Genomic DNA, 20203 nt, shown 5'->3' with positions numbered 1-20203 from the left:
GCTGTTTTCGAGAGGGGAGAAGTAGCCGCTGTTGCGGCTATGGCCATTTTGATACAAGAAAGAAGACGAGGAGAAGAAAGTTGTGGAGTCGTCACATTATTGCCACAAGACACTAGAGGCTGCAGCTAAATAAAAGATTTAATTCGAAGGTACATTTGCATATTTATATTTTGCCAGTCAACTGCATTCGGAAGTACTCAAATTCACAGTCCACAGATTTAAAATTTGTTGGTGAACTGGTAGGCCCCAGTAGCTTTGGAGATTAGTCTAGTAGTACAGTTCACTGATTTCAATGACATGCAATGTTTAACGGCATGACCACATACTGCTAATTCCGCTACTGTAACTAATTTACCCCGTTTGAATGAATTCGAAACAAAATATCTCTGCATTTTTTCAAGTACTTGCAGATTACACGTTGGATTTATACTTTAAGCTAGCTACATGACCCTTAATCTCTGCTCTTCCCCCATGTGAAGCAGAAACATAACACGAGTTGCACATTCTGCTTCATAGTCATTCTTCCTCGTTTAATGAAGAACCATTGTTCTGAATATATTCCTTAGAATGAACACTTCCTCTTTGGCACCTTGAGATCACTTGAAACAATCAAACACTTAAATAACAAATTAACTGCGATACTACTCAGGCAGAGCTACTCAGGCAGAGAAACAGAGAACCATGTTTGTGCAAAGTTTAAACTGATCTGAGATATGAGACAATAACGGAAACTCAGCAACTTTACCGCGCAATAACTCCCCTCAAGGCACTCATCAGTTGCGGTACTAAAAACTTTGGTTATTTAGCTTCAAAGCTGGAGTTGAAATATGCATCCAAGCAAGAATTTACAGAAAAAATAAATAGTATGAGAATATTTCTCAGAAATCCGAAATCCAGGACAAACTGCCGTCCTGAACATATTTTTCGGAACACTGGTTTCTTTAATCTAAATCAAGAACTGTCCCGGAAAACATAGACATGTCGCAACCCTATTAACTTTCTATATCAGGAACTGTGGGACACTTTATACTTTCGCTAAGAGAGTACCATCTCAGTGAAAAATGTTTTATCCCGAAGTCTGTCCATCTAACTTTGTGTCCGTGTAGTAAACCTAAGAATTATGTTCTGCTCCATTTCACTGTTTTTTTTATTTGTCTTTTTATTCATTCCGTAATTGGGTGATCTGGACTTTTGAGATGTAAACTCTTTACCCGGAAAAAAGCTACAATGAACATGTGAATAAAATAGCGAGGAATGTTTATGACTGATGGTGAGTATTTGTCATATATAGCTCTGATCTGCCGGGATCCACCTGCTTCTGCAAAAAACACTCTTATTTTTGATTCCTTTATCCAGTCGTGTGATCTGTACTCATGGGCATCATCAGTAAGACTTTACTTTGTTTCCAGTCTGAAGCTTAAAAATACATTTTGAATGATAATAACGACGTCATTAAAGATTTAGTCAACATTTCTTTACTATTACTATTGTGTTTTGACTTTGTCATTTGATTTTGCTTACACAATATTCATTAGTCTTGCCCGGGTAGCCTGTCATATAAAATAACGTGGTTATTTAATAAGGCAGGAGATTTTAAAAATCAGCTTTCCCTATGATTCTGTGATATCGATGATTCATTTTGCTTTGAAAATATGTTCTTACCGTGAAAATGTTGCAACAAAAACTCTACACTTGTCGTATTACCCACAACACTCCAAATAAGTAAAGTTACGTTCTTCACTGCACAAGCTTTCTTGCAGAATTTTCTATTTATTATACATTGCACAGTGCTGTGTATTCATTGCAAACAAATTTCCCTTCTACTCCCCTCTGTTGGTACAAACTTTTTATAGATGAGATGTTAGGTTCTTCAGAATTAAAAGAAATTATTAAATCGTCTCTATTTTTATTGGTGGACGGATTCAAACCAATCGGAAACTGATAACTTAAGAGAAACTGTTTGTTAATAGCCGCCTTAATTAAGTGTTCAGTAAATTTGCCGCGTGAGCTGTTGTTTTCCAGGCATCATACTCGTATACGCTCGGAACACTTCCTCTGAGAATTACTGCATGTCAGATCTACACACAAAGACTGAGAAGAGTTGACTGTTCGTTCATTAATTTAGTATATACCTTGAATGAGTTGTATGTGAAAGTGCTAAGTGATGGTATTGTGCTTATTACTACGCTCTGTGTTCCAGACAAATAAACTTTCGGCAGAAATGTAAGTAAAGAAGTCACTGAAATGATTTAAACATACAGCTCACTTAAGATTTACATTGAAGCAAACGAATATTTCTGTACAGGGTTAAATTTCGGTACATGGCCTCACCGGCACACCCCGTAAATAATCCTCTTCACACTTCAGATTAATGTAACTATAATACACTTGATGACGCCAGCACGCTGCCGATACACGTTGTACTAATAAATATTAGTAAAGGTGATTGAAGCAGTAAAAATTTAATAAAAATGATTATTTTTGTGCCACTATATTTTATCTTGTGCTTGTCATGTTTTCTATGCCTTATGAATCCATGTGTTGTTTTATGGATATCATCATGTCGTATAATAAAATACACACATCAGTTCACAATATGCACAAAATTTACAAGTGTACAACACCTCACACTACCATAGCTGAACCTTGAACCTCCCTCTCTGGATCTTCCAGCAACCAACGATAGACGACCTTGTAATTTATGGAGATACAGAGTCCCTATAGACGTTTTTGAGGATACCTGACAGTATTTCAAGAGGTGAAATCTTGGGGGTAAGACTTTTACAAAAGCAATATCCAAAGCATAGTCTGTGGCGAAATTTGCTTGTTTGCTCGAATAGGGGCGTCCATGTTCTGAACGCGAGAAATTATGCTTTATTAACCATTCGTTAATTTCTGTCAATTTTAACGGAACGTAATCGTTTATTATTTGTTTTCAATAACTGCCACAACCGCCAGAAAAACTAAGCTGTTAAGATCCTGAAAAGTCGAGCAGCAGCTGAACTAGCGTGTGCGTAATTTATCCGGGTTTCATGCCTTGGAGTTCTGCTGTCATCTCATCGTTATTGAAGTGTGTTTAACTGGATTCCGTTTGTGGCAAACATGGTACAGAAAATAACGTGTTATGCTGTTGATTTAAGTTTATACATTACAGGCATTTTCAAATAAATTAGAATAATACAAATAGTCGTCAATGTGTTCCAGACGTTTGGTGGTAACAGGACGAAGCAAGAATTTTCTGCCATAAATCTAGCTTCAGTAAAGACAAAAGCATTCTACCATCTTAATAAGTAATTTATTAAATTCTGTAAGGCATGCATCGAGGAATCAAGTTCCAAGATAACAGTACTTTTCTTGCAATCGTTGAGGTGTGTGGAAATATCTTATTGAGAACTGCGTATACTGTATTTTTTTCCTTAGTTTTTTGTTTACACTTGCTTCTGTAATGTCTTTGCCCCTGTTAGGACGAAAATTGAAGCTAATATTAACCGATAAATAAATAATCATCCAGTGTAAGTCACAACTATGTGAGAAAACAGTTATTATTTTCCAGAAGTACAAAATTTATCGTTGATGTTTTTATTGAACGATTCGACTGAACCATAGCGTGACGTGCTTTTAAAGAACAAAACAGAGAAGAAAAATGCACATAGCTGTCTTCTCAGTTGTCGCTGCCCTTAATCATTCCAATAATTTTCTTCGTCAGGATGTAATCTTCTTTGTGCAAGTTTTCCACTACGCTGAAGTGGTCCATATCTGCAACTTCGAGGTGCTCCACGTGATCGCAGATGCCACGAAGAATCTGAAATATTGAGTGATGTTCAGAGTAAGACTACACAACTTAGAGTTTGTTTAGATAGCATGAAGAGTTTCTAAAGTACTCTACCGTACAATGCATACTCGTGCGCATTCGAAAAACAAAAAATGAAATGTGTTATTCAATTCCTCTTAATTTCCCATTGTATGCAGGCAACGCCTCTTGATGTTTTAAACCGTTCTTCTCAAAGTAATTTCTTCACTTTTACGGAACCGTATAAAATATTATGGTTCAAAGTCGGAAGAAAGAGGAATGGGCTTCTATTTAATGCTCTTGCCACTGAAATGGTGGACTTAATCAGTGTGCTAAGGTGCATGTTTAGCGGACAACGGAAGATAACGTGCAGGCTAGAGCCCTACTGGCGTACTGGTGATGTCGCCTTTAAAAATTAAGATACGAAATTGATTGTTCCTATGATCTGCTCTCATTGCAGGCTCGTTTAGAAATCACGGCGTTATCGGTGGCTGCTTTTTTTCCTGGACCATAGTTACATGCCCAGGCTTCAAGAGCTTTATTTGCGCTCGTCTAAGATTTCACAGCAGCTAAGACCATCAAAGTTCAGCTCCTTTTTTCCAGACGGACGCATATTGCCAACTATTATTCCGAGTTCCAGGTGATTCTAAAAGCTAAAAGATTCCTCGAACAGGATGGTGCAATGGTTGAGGAAAGTGTGTTTTATGTTCCTATTTCTTCATCACACTTTAGTTTTTCCGTAAATCGCTTCTGACCATAGCTGGTCCCCATCCCTATAAACTGACCCCACTGCTCTGTCTATGATAACTTCGACGGAACTTATTTATTTATTTATTTAACAGTACAGAGTAACCCACCGCCTTGAAGTGTAAGGTGGGTCGGACGGTTCTGAATCTAATAGCAAATACTACTCATTATTACAATCTTATTGGTAAACAATTGTTAATGTTTTTTTAATAATATAAAGAACGTAATATATAAAGATTTCTTTGAGGTTACAGCGAACTGAATGCTTAACAATTGTTAAAATGGTTTGACGGAACTATAAGCTCTAATCTACCTTTCTTCCTGACTGTTGTCTACACTTCAGATGAACCGATCTTCATGGTAATAAGTATTTCCTCAAACGCTGCACTTCTGTCTTATTCCACTAGCTTTCCACAATAAACAGTTTTTAGTCCTCGTAGTCTTTCGCTGTGGCATGCCTGAACAAAGTCAAGCCGGCTGCATTTCTGCCATGCTGTGGGGCAACGAGCAGTGAGACTTGAGCTGCCGTGACATGAACTGAGACCAGTGGTCCGATCTGCCTCCAAGAAAACAGATATGTTACACCTTGTTAAAGATGACGTATCCCTTCGAGTGTGGCGGGTGTCCCTTGCGAATGTAGCAGCTTCCATACAGGTCAAACAATTAACACTATTCTGGAGCATTGCACTGAGAACAAGCGACATGCTGAACAGACAGAGCTTGGGAAGTCGGGCTTAGCTGAGAACTGCCTGGAAAACGGACACACACCACAATTCGGAAATAAATGAGAGTCTTGGCTCCTGCGTCATCGTATTGGGATTTCGTTGTAAAGGAGTATACATTTGGTAGGGGGTGGGGGCGGGCTCTGGATATCGAAAGACAGCAAAGACTTGACACATGTAGGGAGGCGGGATCGGCGATTTCAAACGTGGCGCCGGTCCCTCGCATCACCTGACGTCATTGGTCTCGCGGCGGACCGGGGATGCTGTGAGCTGCGCAACTCTTCCGCGCGTGCGTCACTTCGGCCCTCTCTGGTTGGTTCCAAATGCTGCTGCAGTTATGGCCATATAAGCTAAAAACCGCCATAGCCACCAGATCCGACCAATCCTCTGCCCCCCCCCCCCCCAAAAAAAAGTTCTGTAAGTCCCTCCAAATCCTCAAATGCCGCGCACCTCGCCTTGTTTTCCGCATCCGTTTACCTTTCTCCACATGGATTGTCTACCATATCGCCGAATTCCCACCCCTCCTCACACCTCCGCGTCTCCTACACTATCCGCAAACTAGGATACAATAACCCCATCCTCTCTCCTCTGCTCACCAACCGTTGTATGATGCTGCCCCTTCACTAACACATCCCTCCGTCCCTATGCTTGACACTCCATATTATCTTCCAAAAAAACTTCAACCAATTCCCATTCCCAGACAATGAGATTCGCCCGATATCTTTACCTCCCACCAACTTTAACTCTTCTCCACCTAACCCAGTCCACATCAGGGCTCCTCTCTCCCTTTTCCTCTCCATTCATCACTATCCCTTTTCTCTTGTAGCTACTATCCTACCCACACACCGCACTACTCGTCACCCTCTTTCTTTCCCGCCGTCTGTATTCCCACTATCCATCTAATCTCCTACCTATCATCTCCATAGTTTTCTTACCTAACAGGCCCCAATCTTTTTACCTACACCCTTCAAGCCAATAGAAGATATTCTCTCCTCCCGCAATACTTCTCACCCAGTGCAGGTCCTTCAGATTTTATGTGAAACTGCAGTGCTCCAGTGCTCTTTCATAGAACAGTATCACCATGTTGCAAGTGTGTTTGTTTATGAATGTCGGTTTGTCAGTGTTTATCCGCTGAAGATGTTCACCGTTCTGCAACGTATTTTTAACATGTATATATTTTCGTTTCTTAGATTTTTATTTTAAAATAGAAAAACAGCCCTAATGTTTGCAACTCACTTTCATTATATATTTTTTAACTCGCTTGACTGAAGAGCGAAATATTGTACCGCTGTCAGCCCACCTCCAGCCCATATTGGGCGAGGGGGGATGAACAGTAATAAAGGAAAAAAAACTAGTCCCCGGCAGTCGGTGGTTTTTTACTAGAGACGACGACGGCGGAGACAGCCATAAAAGCTCGAGTGTTTCATTCGATATGAAGCTGCTTGTAAATCGCAAAGAGTTTATTCATATTTTGCTCTGTTTCTGCTGTTTAAGAACCTACAGAGCGTAAATCGTTTTGTAATTGTAAGTTTCAGTTCGCAAACCCACTCAACTCTGTAATATGTAATGGAGGGTGTCCTCTAAGGACATCATCGATCATTTATGAAGCTTGCCTAGTTCCAACGCAACTTCAAACTGAATTTGCATCGTTAAAATAAATACACTGCTGTTTTGCTATTCTGTAATAAATGCAGTTTCATTCTCCCGGAGAGTCCATCATCATTGAGAAGGAACGGGACTTCAAACAAGCACGATAAGCATTTGATTTCAGCCTCATCATTTTCATAATGTTTGCACATCTTAGTCATGTTTGCATTACCGCCTTTTCCGTATTCTACTCATCAACCCGAAGACTAGTGGGCTCTCTCTTACTTCTTCCCTTCCTGAAACAAGTTTCTTACTGCTCTCATACTTTCTAATTTCGCCCATGAACTCCTATTATGGCCGACCTTTATGTCTTTTTCACTCCGCCATTCCCTCAATTAGCTTAATGAATCGGTATGACTTGCGTAGTAGGTAGCGAACCATATTCTTCCTACTAGCGAAGATTGAGTAGGCTGCCTGGCTCTGCTGCTGGTCTCAGTACTTCTGTGTTTGAGACTGACGATGTCTGCAACATTCTGTTCCACCTCCCCACCTCAAGGACCCGCAGTTTTGTCTCTTTTCTGTCTTTCTCGGTGTCCAAGTATCTGATCTGTACATGTACAGACTCCACACGCAGCTCCTGAATATCTGATTTCTAATGTGCTTTTTGGAGCGGCACGATTTTGCGTACTACACCACTCATTCATAGACACGTATATTGATTTTTTTAAAATCGAACCATACTATAGTAGTGACTGCAAATGCATAAAATAGTGATTCAGGAGCAACATAAAACGTATAATGCGAATATGTAATCAAAATTAGAACTCAACTGAAACTGTTATGTTTCATTGATTGTCAGTGCTATGATACACTAGCAAACCTGCTAGAAAAATACTTATTTTGATTGTAAGCAAAAACTAGTTTTGCAAATTGAAAGCTAGCTACAGAAGCGATAGGGAAACGGTAACTTAAAGTAATCTATAAAAAAGAAAAAATGTGATATGTAATATTCGCTTCATTAATGTAACTCTGCACATTAGTTTGTTATTCTTCTATATCTCAAAAGAACCAAGATATGAGTTAGGCTATAGCGATCTTGTGGGGGTTTAGCCGACACCCCCGGGATAACAAGGCCGTCCAGCAGTGTTAGTGACGTCACACTAAGCGGCCCATAGCCGACGCAGCAGTCCACGGACACCTCCGTACAGACGCGCCTGATGCTAACGATCTTCTGTCCGTCATACAGAAAGGAGCGAACTATAATTCGAACCAAAGACCAAATTATATATATTCTTGTAAACAACATAAAGGTTCATAACGAAATACCGATTACATATACGGGCAGGAATAAGTTTAATCGATTGAGGAACTTTGACACTATTTTATAATTGCCAGAACACTATTTAGCTTTAAAACTCGCATACAGGTGGTGACAAATACTTAACATTTTCAAGCTATTACACTGAAAGTAAATTATCTTAAATACTATCATACATAGCAAAACCCTCACAACTTTCGTTTACAATAAGGTAACAAGAGTTCGCTTTATCTCATAAAACACATGACTATTGTGAATTTACACATATGTTCATGGTGACAGCTCTTTTCAAGAATTTTTACAAGTGTATCCCCAATAATAAAGAATGGAAACAAAAGATAGATATCAAATATCCTCCTTTTAACATAGACATCACTGAACACAAGATTCTGTCTCGCACTGTGATACTAAGGGACTGCTCTTTCCTTTAATAAAAGCCTGACAATTTGAAGTTCACTCTGCTATTGAAGATACACTTCTTGAAACAGTATTAAAAATGTTATGAAAGTTAAGGAAATGAAAAACAACCAAGTGCATTACATGTAAGAATGTGAGCAAAAGTCTGAGGCTCTCTTTACTTACCATTTTCAATGTCTCTACAGCTTTTCCACGTAGAAATCACCAACTGCTAGTCTCATTATTGCTGTCTGTTACTAACAAAGTGCTTTTCTATTTAGAAAATCTGACAATTTGATGTTCATTCTGGTACTGAAGATAAACACATTTCAGAGGAGTTCTAGAACCTATTCCTGCCCGTATATGTAATCGGTATTTCGTTATGAACCTTTATGCTGTTTACAAGAAAATATATAATTTGGTCTTTGGTTCGAATTATAGTTCGCTCCTTTCTGTATGACGGACAGAAGATCGTTAGCATCAGGCGCGTCTGTACGGAGGTGTCCGTGGACTGCTGCGTCGGCTATGGGCCGCTTAGTGTGACGTCACTAACACAGCTGGACGGCCTTGTTATCCCGGGGGTGTCGGTTTAGCCCCGATCTTTCTGCTGTGACGTCACTGCAACAGTGGTCGACGTCGCCGGTAGTAGTTCGTTGTTGGTTCTGAGGAATGATCAACAGTTACATTTGAAAACGCGAAGATAATGCCAATATCTCTGTAATTAATATAGCTATGAAAGAGACTATACATCGCTTAGCGAGGACTTCATCACATTCATCTGGGTGAAAACAAAATTGTGTAGGTGACATATTTAAGTGATTAACATGTCAAGATCGCGGATTAATGTAAGCGTGATATAATCTATTGCAAATGTGAAATGCTAGTACATCAACAATCGGTGTAACGGCCAGAATGTTGAATTCGAGCGTCCAAAAGTGCATGCGTTGCTATACAGGTGCCGGATGTCAGTTTGGGGGATGGAGTTCCATTCCAGATGCCTCTGTTCGGTCAATACAGTGACGGTCAATGCTGTTTGTGGATGACGCTGGAGTGTCGCCTGATGATGCCCCATACTTGCATCGACTGGAGAGAGGTCTGTCGATCGCACAGGCCACTCTGTAGAACACGTCGGGTTACAACACGGTACGTGGCTCAGCGTTATTCTGCTGATAACACCCCCTACAAAGCTGTTCATGGATGGTAGCATAACAGATTGAATCAGCAGACTGGCGTACAACTTTGCAGTCAGGATGCGTGGGATAACTAGGAGAATGCTCCTGATGTCATACGAAATCGCACCCAGAGCATAACTCCATGTGTAGGTCCAATGTGTCTAGCACGCACACAGGTTGATTGCAAGCCTTCAACCAACATCCATCTAACCAACATGCAGCCGAGGCAGAACCAGCTTTCATCTGAAACAGACCTCCACCCTCTCCTCCATTTAACTCTCGCTTGACGCCACAGGAGTCGCAGATGGCGGTGGTTGGGGGTCAGTGGAATGCACGCCACAGGTCGTCTGGTTAGGAGCTGTCCTTGATTTATAACAGTCTGTTATGTCAGAGTGACGCCAACTGCTGCTCAGCAGACTGCTGCTGATGCAATACGATGCGCCGGAGCCATAAGCCGAACATGATGGCTTACTCTCTCGATGGTGCCACGTTGCCGTCCGTGTTCTTGTGACAGTATATTCCCGTGATCATCGCTGCCAGCAATCATGTGCAGTGGCTACGCTCCTGGCAAGTCTCTCAGCAATATCGCAGAAGGAACGTCCAGCTTCTCGTAGCCCTATTACACGACCTCATTTAAACTCAGTGAGGTATTGATAAAGGCGTCTTTGTCGCCTTGAAGGCATTCTTGACTAACATCAACTCACCACGTCCATCCTCAATGGTAACTAGTGCTCACAGCCTTACAGCGTGTATTTAAAGCAAACCTTATAATGGAATTAGTACCGCCACTCTTATGCGACTGGCGCGAGATTAGAAGTCATATTTGAGAAGTAGAAACACGCCTACCAACTTTTATGTACGGCGAACAACTCCTACCTGGCGTTGCGATTTTTTTCCCGTCAGTGTAGCATGGCAGCACGTTCAAATGCCCTGAAAAGTTTTCTTGGCTACCCCGCCCCCCCCCCTCCGCCCCCCCCCCCCTGAACCATGGACCATGGACCTCGCCGTTGGTGGGGAGGCTTGCGTGCCTCAGCGATACAGACAGCCGTACAACCACAACCACAACGGAGGGGTATCTGTTGAGAGACCAGACAAAAGTGTGATTCCTGAAGAGGGGCAGCAGCCTTTTCAGTAGTTGCAGGGGCAACGATCTGGATGATTGACTGATTTGGCCTTGTAACACCAACCAAAACGACCTTGCTGTGCTGGTACTGCGAACGGCTGAAAGCAAGGGGAAACTATTGCCGTAATTTTTCCCGAGGCCATGCAGCTTTACTGTGTGGTTAAATGATGATGCCGTCCTCTTCGGTAAAATGTTCCGGAGGTAAAATAGTCCCCCATTCGGATCTCTGGGTGGGGACTACTCAAGGGGGCGTCGTTATCAGGAGAAAGAAAACTGGCGTTCTACGGATGGGAGCGTGGAATGTCAGATCCCTTAATCGGGCAGGTAGGTTAGAAAATTAAAAAAGGGAAATGGATCGGTTAAAGTTAGATATAGTGAAGTTCGGTGGCAGGAGAAACAATACTTTTGGTCAGGTGAATACAGGGCTATAAGTACAAAATCAAATAGGGGTAATGCAGGAGTAGGTTCAATAATGAATGCAAAAATAGGTGTGCGAGTAAGCTACTACAAACAGCATAGTGAACGCATTAGAAGAAGGGATCGGTTGGTAGGACATGTTTTGAGGCTTCAAGGGATCACCAATTTAGTATTGGAGGGCAGCGTGGAGGGTAAAAATCGTAGAGGGAGACCAAGAGATGACTACACTAAGTAGATTCAGAAGTGTGTAGGTTGCAGTAGGTACTGGGAGATGAAGACGCTTGCACAGAATAGAGTAGCATGGAGAGCTGCATCAAACCAGTCTCAGGACTGACTACCACAACAACATATTTACCTTCGAGTATTCTCGAGATTGCTCGTGGAACGCCGGAGAGTCGTGCTGCCCAATAGCGACCAGAATGCTCATATTCTTGATAGAGTCCTTGGAGTCGGGAGAGAGCTCGAAGGCCGCTAGCGCGGGGCTCACCGAATCGGCCGTCTCCCTGTGAACCGTCAGAGCAGACACAGTGGAGGATGCGCCGCGGCTGAGCCACAGGGGAAGGAATGCAGGTGGCCGGGCCGTACCTGGTGAGGCGCAGCGCGTGGTTGACGTAGGTGGGGACGAGCGGCGCCAGCCGGTAGACGCCCGAGACGAGGACGAGGCCGCGCAGCAGGCGGCGGGCGGCGGCGCCCAGCCGGTCCAGCCACGGCGACAGCAGCCACGCCGACAGGTGCGCCCCCGCAGAGTGCCCGCACACCCACACGCCCCTGCCGGCACACACAGAGCTTAGCTGGTATTCTTGTGAGCTAGTCTCCTAGCAGTTCAGACGGGTCTACGAAGGGGAATCTGCTCCACCATAAAGCCAATGCTAATTTTCGTCTGTTTTGGAAGTTAGGAATGGTGCTATCTGGTACATACTCTGTAGTATTTTCTGGCCAGTTGAATTATATATGTAGAGTTACGAATGTGACTGCCCGATAGGCACTCGACAGGTATAAATTTAAGAAATTGTAGAAACACACATCGTGTGCGGAGCCTTCAGCTCGGTTATGGTACAGGACTTCCACTGCACCCATAATACCGGCACTGAAGACTGGTCAGGACACACTGAGCCGACGAATAGCGTAACGCCATTGATGTTAAAATCAAAGCGTCATTAGTAATTGCTGGGGACACAGACTGCTCGATGGCCTTTTAACTGAAATCTCCGTGTACTAGTAACGAAAATGAAGCTTTTCAGCCCTGTAGAATTTGTGAACTGCAGTATTGCCATGAGCCATCAAAAACTGTGGAAGAAATGGCCTCCACAACGAAGTAAGTCTGTACAGTGCGTGCGGACTTTCAAATAATAATGAAATGATATGATGTGGTGTGGCCCCCAACTATGTACCCTCTGACTCAAAGTGGAATATTACAAGTTTCGGCTGGTTTCGTTGTCTAGGGGCTGGGCTACGTAGCTCCCGCATTACAAGCCAAATACTGCTGAGTCTACAGTATACAATATGAATATACACATGATCGAACGGTCGAAGGCTCCTATCACTGGGCAACTGCGAATTTTGAATGTTATATAGACGTCTATAAATGAAAGATTGCAATTACATGAATTCTGCAGGTGCTATTTTAACGACTTTAAATCACGAGTACGATAGCAGAAGTACCTTTAAGAATGCCCTTTATTACTATAAAACACTTATTGGTGTCGATGGTCCAGCATTTAAATACAATAGAAGTTGAAAAACGGGGAAATAATAGATTCCTACTTCACGTAATTAGTTATGAACAACAACATAGCTCGCGAGATATTCACATCTAAACGCATACTATGTCTTCAATGCAGAAGCCACGAAAATCTCACAAGTGCACAAGTCGGCACTACGAAGTATTTCTATCTCCCGCGACCGTTCTATTTAGAACTGCCATGTGCCTTCTCTCGAAAACGGTGCTCCTCCCCCACTTCAGTAGTCGCCTGCTGTAGTAACGAGCACTGTGATTGGCTAGAGCGCTCCTGCCTTGTTTTGAAGCCAACGCACACTCACAAACATACTGAAACACATACGAAACACTGGATTTGCAATTAACTAACTTGAAATTAAATAAATATTCCTATGGCTGGACCATAAACACGCTCTAATATACATTATTAAATACATAAACAAATTAAATAAACATACATCAAAGGAACAGAACAGAAATAAGCCAGTAGCCTAATGTCTCTGTGCTTAAATAATTGACCAATTTCTTCATGAATAATATATATCGGATATAAACAAAGATATAGACGAATAAATATATTTATAAGCATGCTGCTACCGTTTTTTCGTGTAACTGTGGAGTACTTACGGCCTGATGCGATCGATAGTAATTGGCCACTTTGACCTCCAATAACTCACGTACTATTCAAGTTACATGCCTGTAATTTATACCAATTTAGGTTTACACTAATTGCTTTCTAAAGACACGTCGATCGACAAAATCGGATGAACCGTTTAGATTTTGGAAATTCGTTGTTGGGTGTTACTTGTATAATTTATCGTCAGATAATAAACTTTAACTAATAAAGATATTGAAAATCTGATTACACCATCAGAATCGTCGGGCAAATAATGGTAATGGAAAAGGTTTTTTTTTTTTAGGTATAATGATTCATCTGGCTACTATTAATTTCTACACGAACTGTGAAATGTCTGCCATTAAGGTTTCACAAAGTCCGCCATCTTTGGCACTCTCGGCGTGTCTCCTTCGTCGACACAGCGTCACCAAGGAATTCCCAGCTGCACAGTGGCTGGACCACGTGCTAGGGCTTGCCCCTCTTGTCAGGCACCTGCCAAGCGGCCCGTGCGGCCACGCCAACTCCGAACTTAGAATATTTTCAGGGCGCCACAACTCGGCTGTTACCTCACAACAGCCATTTTGCAGCGGTGATCTGTAGCTTCGCTGGCTTTTAAGTTGCAAAATAAGTAGTGTATTGCATAATCCTGCCTTATCTGTGTGAGCGCATGAATTTATTATTGACACTAGATCAAAGTCTGGCAAATTCCTCCACGTAAACGTGCAGCTTTCGAACCGCTCCCTTGCATGTTACTCCAATTTACGTTTTGTTTTTAATCCATAGCGAAACAGTAATCAAAGACATAACTACTCCTATTACAGTGGAGCCCTACTGCATCTGAAAATGCTACTACCTAGACTCATTGGGGACTATAAGTAACGTAGAATTTCTACAAGCTAAAGTCTAAAAGCTCGATCTTGAGTACTCCCGTTCGAAAGTGAATTGGTGTGGTAAAAATTTTGCGAACTGCTTCGGAAAGCAACAATGGACAGATGAAGCTATCCATTCCGTAATTCATAGCCAAACAGCAGCAAAACTTACTGTCGTCAAATTCAGAATCTCAGTCTCCATAACTGTCCCCAAAACCGCTGTTCTACGCAACTACATTGTGCGCCAAAATAAGAGCGCCACTTTTTCGAAACCACACCATTTCCTCCCATTATGGCGCAAAATTTGGAAATTTGGTTCTACAATGTCTAGAACTGTCCTTTGTAAAGGTGCAAGTGCATGGTGCTTTGCGACGTCATCCTCTGGAACGGCGACCCTTCAAACAGCCAGAACAACAAAGAAAAGACCAGAGTTCAGTAGTTCGTGTGAAGTGTAACGTGGGTCAATGATGTGACATTGACGCCACATTTGACTACAATTCCGCTCAGCGCTACCATGGACGCGTCACAACATGCGAAGGTCGGCACACCTGTCCTTACCCGTATCTCACCCCTTCTGTTGTCGCCTCTGTTGAAGGGACCGGTACCACGACACCCGGCATTGAAGTTACACAGTTTTCTTGTGGGTAGCCGAGAAAAATGTTCCTGACACACTGCTGCTCAGAATCGACACACAAAAGCCTCAGGATGTATCATACAGGGCGTGAACGAAGCCACCCCTTCCCTTGGTAAGTTTATTTTCACACACTTCGCGGTCGAAAACGGTAGTTATCGTTGAAATGCCCAACAAGAGACGACGTTCTTGACAGACCCTAGACAATGCTGACACTCCCGACAATTCAACCCTTCTCTACGGACATCAGGGCGCTGCAGCCTCACTGAACATCATCTCATCCTTTTGGAACGTAGCCAGACCACAGTTTTTGGCCTGGTATGCAGGACGGTACCAATAGTGACCGACAAAAACAATTACACGAAATCTGACCATGATGCGAAGCAGGAAAGTGTGTTTTTCATCCCATCTTTTTCACACCCTCCAATGGCGTGTGCACTGGGGGAAGGGGTTGAGGGGGGGGGGGGGGTTGGTGCGACATTGACACAAATGTGAATAAAATGGCGAAAGTCCCTCTAGCCGCCCCCCCCCCCCCCCGCCCGCCACTCTCCCTAGTTCGATGCACCTCCGTGGCCGCAATAGGCAATCCTTTCAGTACCCCTCAGATTCTGCATGCGCCCGACAGTACATGGTGTTGAGAGGTTTGCCCGTCCCGTTGGTGTGTAGGGATCGGTGCATTAGTGTCTCTGTACAGAGATATTTTTAAAGTGCTCAACAGAGCTGTGCAGGCGGTATCAAGAGAATTGCCGATCACGGGGTCTTAGAGGGATCCGTTGCCGTTTTCTTCACGAATGTATCAATGTCGCGCTCCCCTTATACACTTGCTACAGGTGGGCGCGAAAGGGAGGGATGAATAAGAATGAACTCCCTTTTCTGCTTCGGCGCGTACATATTTCGTCGAATGTTTTGAATGATCTCTAATGGTCCCACCCTGTGTACAAGAGCAAAAATTGCGGTCATGTTACATTCCATAGGGCTGAGATGACATTCAATGGGATTGCAACTCTGCGATGTCCTTAGAGAGGGGTTGAATCGTCTGAAGTGTCAGCAAAGTCAGAATTTGTCAAGGATGTTGTCCTCTTCTACATCGCACTGCAAACTGTCACTTTCCACCCCAAAATGTGTGATAATGAACTTACCAAGGGGAGGGGCGGCTTCATTCGCCGACATCTTTCTGTGTGAACAGTCGCCGAGTCCGAGGGTGATGTCGCAGAGCGTCACGCTTTTGCGCCATTTCAGAGGAAGGTTGTAGGCAAGTTCGAGTCAAATTTCGAACTTCTTTGTCACAGTGCGAGAAAATGACGGTGGCTCTTCAATTTTGTTGCAAAGTGTACGTACGGCAAGCTTCCATAGCGGCTTTACCGAACGAGGTGGTGCAGTGGTTAGCACATTGGACGCGCATTCGGGAGGACGACGGTTCAAACCCACGTCCGGCCATTATGATTTATGTTTTCAGTGATTTCCCTAAATCACTTCAGGCTAATAAGGGGATGGTTCCTTTGAAAGGGCACGGCCGATTTCCTTCCCCATTCTTCCCTAATCCGATCGGACCGGTGACTTCGCTGTTTGGTCCCCTCCCCCAAAATCAACCAACCAATCATGGTGGCTCCGTCGCAGACATTCTTTACGTACAACGCAGAGCTCTGTTTAAGGCTCGGGAGTGTGAGTAAATTATTTTTGTTGGTGTTTTCCAACTTTATGTCGTAACCCGTTGTATCCCATGGATTTAATCACATGAGAATGAAGTTTCAGATTGAAGAATGAAAAAGATGGCATCCAAATGCATATTAACAAAATAAAAAGATGTACATTACATATATTACTGAAATTTGCTTACTGTTTGGTGACCTAAATAATCTGCCTTAAAATGTAAAGTAGACGTCTATTAATCTTTTGAGATAGAATAAATTTTGTGCATTCTTGTCACATTTAATTCCTGCGGACTATACATTTTCAAATTATCACCGGATCAATAATATCCATATGACAAGTTTCGAATCTTGTCTCCTTTTGGATAAACTTCTGTGCACGACGCTACTCGTACGTATTTTCTTCTGAAATGGTTTAGAAATAAGACAGGAGTCCTCATAAAAGCGTAACACAAATGATAACTCCTCACATACGTTGACGCAATCTGAGGCAAGAGTCATCCATGGCTACTGAAAATTATCATCAGCTGAGACTGGTTTAGCTACTGGCGATTTTAGGCGAGTATCTGACAGCAAAATACACGAAACAGCTATTGTCACTCCGAAAATGTTACATACCTCGAACCACGTTTCTGGGCGAAATTCAGCACGAATTCGACAGCAGCCTGTATTTGCTCCACGATGTCCGATACATTCACTGCAAAAGAAAAGTGAAAGAATAGCAAAATAAAATCAGACTGTAAGTCAAATTGTAAACAAATGCGCACGTAATCATAATCGTGAAACATGCGTAAAAGTGAGAATAAAACCATTAAAAGCACCTAACTTACGAATAAGATGTTGTTACCACAACATTGGATTTGCAATGCGAGATTTGAAACAGAATGTTGCCTCAAAAATATATTGCTTCAGTAAATTCATTCTTTACTTCGGTAGCCTATGAAATTGTCAAATTTGGAATATCTGGTGGTCAATACCAGTTTCCAAACACTAGAATCTATTTCTCAAAAAGTTGTTGCATATGATATTATAGCACAATCACAGGATCTGGACAGTCTAGTAAAGGTGTAAGGAGGAAACTTTCGGTAACGGAACAAACATTTCAATAGATCGATGAAATAAGCAACCAAAAACCTGTTTGGGAAAGCAATGGAATATAGCAGTAGACGTTACTTATGACTAAAATCAATAGGAAATGCAAGAGAGCAAAAACTAAATTGCTTTAGGAACAATACGAAAAAATCGAAAAGGAAATGGTCGTTTTATGGAGAGAATCAGCAAATAGAAAAGGTCAAATTAGCTTCGGAGAAATCGGAAGCAAAGGAAACAGTTCAATTGTTAAATGTAGAAGAGAAGCGGCTACACTGATAAGCCAAAACATTATGACCACTGTCCAACGCGACTCTGGATGCCACCTGGTGGCGCTGCTGGTACGTGACACTGTAACAAAAGTATGTAGGCGGAGCAGACACGGACGGGGGATCACCCTAGCGAAGGGTGCAAATCGGGAGATAAACTGAGATAAGCGACTTTCACAAAGGGTAGATTGTTATTCACCAGAGCCCGTGAACGAGTGTCTCGAAAACGGCGAAGCTGGTCGAATGTTCACGTGCTACTGCCGTGATCATCTACGGAAAGAGGTAGAAGGACAGTGAAACTACCACTACGCGTTAAATGGTTGGACGCCCACGACTCTTTACAGAACATGGGGTTGGGAGGCTTGTCTGTCATGAAAAGTAGGATAAATAGTGATACGATTCATTTCTGCCAAAAGAGCACGATACTGGTGCACGTGCAAGTGTTTCGCAACACACTGTTCATCGTACATTGTTGAACATGGAGCTCTACAGTAGACCACCACTATGAGTTCACATGTTGACCCAACGACATCGTCTCCTTACAATTCTAGTGGCCACGGGACCATCGGGATTCGACCGTCGATCAAAGGAAACGTGTCGGTTCTTCGGAGGAATCACATTTTTGCTACACTAGGTCGATAGACGTCTTCACAAACGCCGTCATTGAGGTGAACGGCGGCTCGAAGCGTGCAGCGCGCCACGAACACAGGTTGGTGGGAGCAGCCTTATGTTATGTGAGACATTCTCCTGCGCTTGCACGGGACCTGTGGTAGTAATCGAAGACACGCTGACGGCTGCGAACCACTTGCATTCCTTCATGCTTAATTTCTTTCCCGACGTCATGTTTCAGAAGTATAATTGTCCGTGTCTCGGAGTCAGAACAGTACTACAGTGGATTGAGGAGGATTGTTCTGAATTCATGTTTATTTCTCGATGCCCAGATTCGCCTGATATAAATCGAACGGAGCCCATATTGATCGCTATCGGACGCTATAACCGTGTACGCAAATCAGCGACATGTTACGTACGCGAAATACATGACCTGTGAGTAGACATCTAATGTCATATATCTCGACAAACCTACTAAGAAACTGTCAGATCTCTGACACGCAGAATCAGTTACGTATTTCGTTCCAAAGACAGACAAACAAGCTATTAAGCGGGTGGTTATAATGTTTCGGCTCATCAGTGTACACTGAAGGCATCTACAAGGGGACGAACTGTCTGCTGACGTGATAGAAGAAACATGTGTGTCGATCTGGAAGACCTAGGGGACCAAGTATTAGAATCCTAGTTCGAAAGAGTTCGGAAGATTTGCGATTAAACAAGGCAGAAAGCACAAATAACATTTTTTATAGAATTTATAAAATAACTGTGACAGAGGGCGGGAGGCGGGGGGGTAATGTTAATCAAACAGTTATTCAAGTTAGTGTGTGTAATCTTTGTGAAATAAGGTACTTGCCATCAAACTTTCGGAGTAGCACCATCCACACAATTCCGAAGACAGCATGGACAAACAAAAGAGAACTATCGCTCAATGAACTTGCAGCTCAGGAATCTAAGTTGCTGACCAGGATAACAGAAGAGTGGAAAACAAAACTGAGTATCCCTCAGATGACTGTCAGTTTCTCTAGAAAAAGAAAACACGGAAGGACTTGACACTTGGTTCAAGAATCATGAAAGCAGGTTACGTACATGTAACAGAGAGCCAAATGTGGAATCTGATGACCAGAATTTGTTGTTATTGTTTTTTATGAAAGCTCCTCCACTTGACTGTATAGATTGTTTATTGTACTGTACAATCATGATTTCGGCCTTTGGCCATTTTCAGGTACCACAATGCTGGGAATGATCAGACTTCTATAAATGAAGTCACAGTGGAAATATAATAAAACTTGGTATATTTCGACGATAACTTCGTTTATAGAAGTCTGATCACGCTCAGCATTGTGGTACTTCAAATGGACAAAGGCTGAAATTATGATTGTACAATACAACAAACGATGTATACGGTCAAATGACGGAAGTGTTACTTGAGTGGGGCTCCAAATTATGATAAAATAATTAGCAATTTGTTGATTACGAACTACA

At 42.6% G+C, this 20203-nt stretch overlaps 2 protein-coding genes across 3 annotated transcripts in view; one reads left to right on the top strand and one right to left on the bottom strand.

Moving 5' to 3' along the window:
• The window catches only part of LOC124545487 (waprin-Thr1), a 179703-nt gene that overhangs the window by 39208 nt on the left and 120292 nt on the right, over nt 1–20203 (top strand). The window lies entirely within an intron of this gene.
• LOC124545466 (kynurenine formamidase) overlaps nt 3525–20203 on the bottom strand; it is a 47607-nt gene continuing 30928 nt past the window's right edge. For both annotated transcript variants that reach the window (XM_047124399.1, XM_047124407.1), the window contains 4 exons: nt 17373–17451; nt 11858–12040; nt 11628–11775; nt 3525–3802 (listed from right to left, as the gene is read on the bottom strand). In XM_047124399.1, the coding sequence (XP_046980355.1) occupies nt 3662–3802; nt 11628–11775; nt 11858–12040; nt 17373–17451 (551 nt within the window). In that variant the 3' untranslated portion in view covers nt 3525–3661. The remainder of the gene's footprint in view (nt 3803–11627; nt 11776–11857; nt 12041–17372; nt 17452–20203) is intronic.

Source organism: Schistocerca americana, chromosome 1 (assembly GCF_021461395.2).
Source record: "Schistocerca americana isolate TAMUIC-IGC-003095 chromosome 1, iqSchAmer2.1, whole genome shotgun sequence".
NCBI lineage: Eukaryota > Metazoa > Arthropoda > Insecta > Orthoptera > Acrididae > Schistocerca > Schistocerca americana.
Note: the sequence above shows the minus strand (reverse complement) of the source record. Positions and strands in the feature narration are given on the sequence as shown.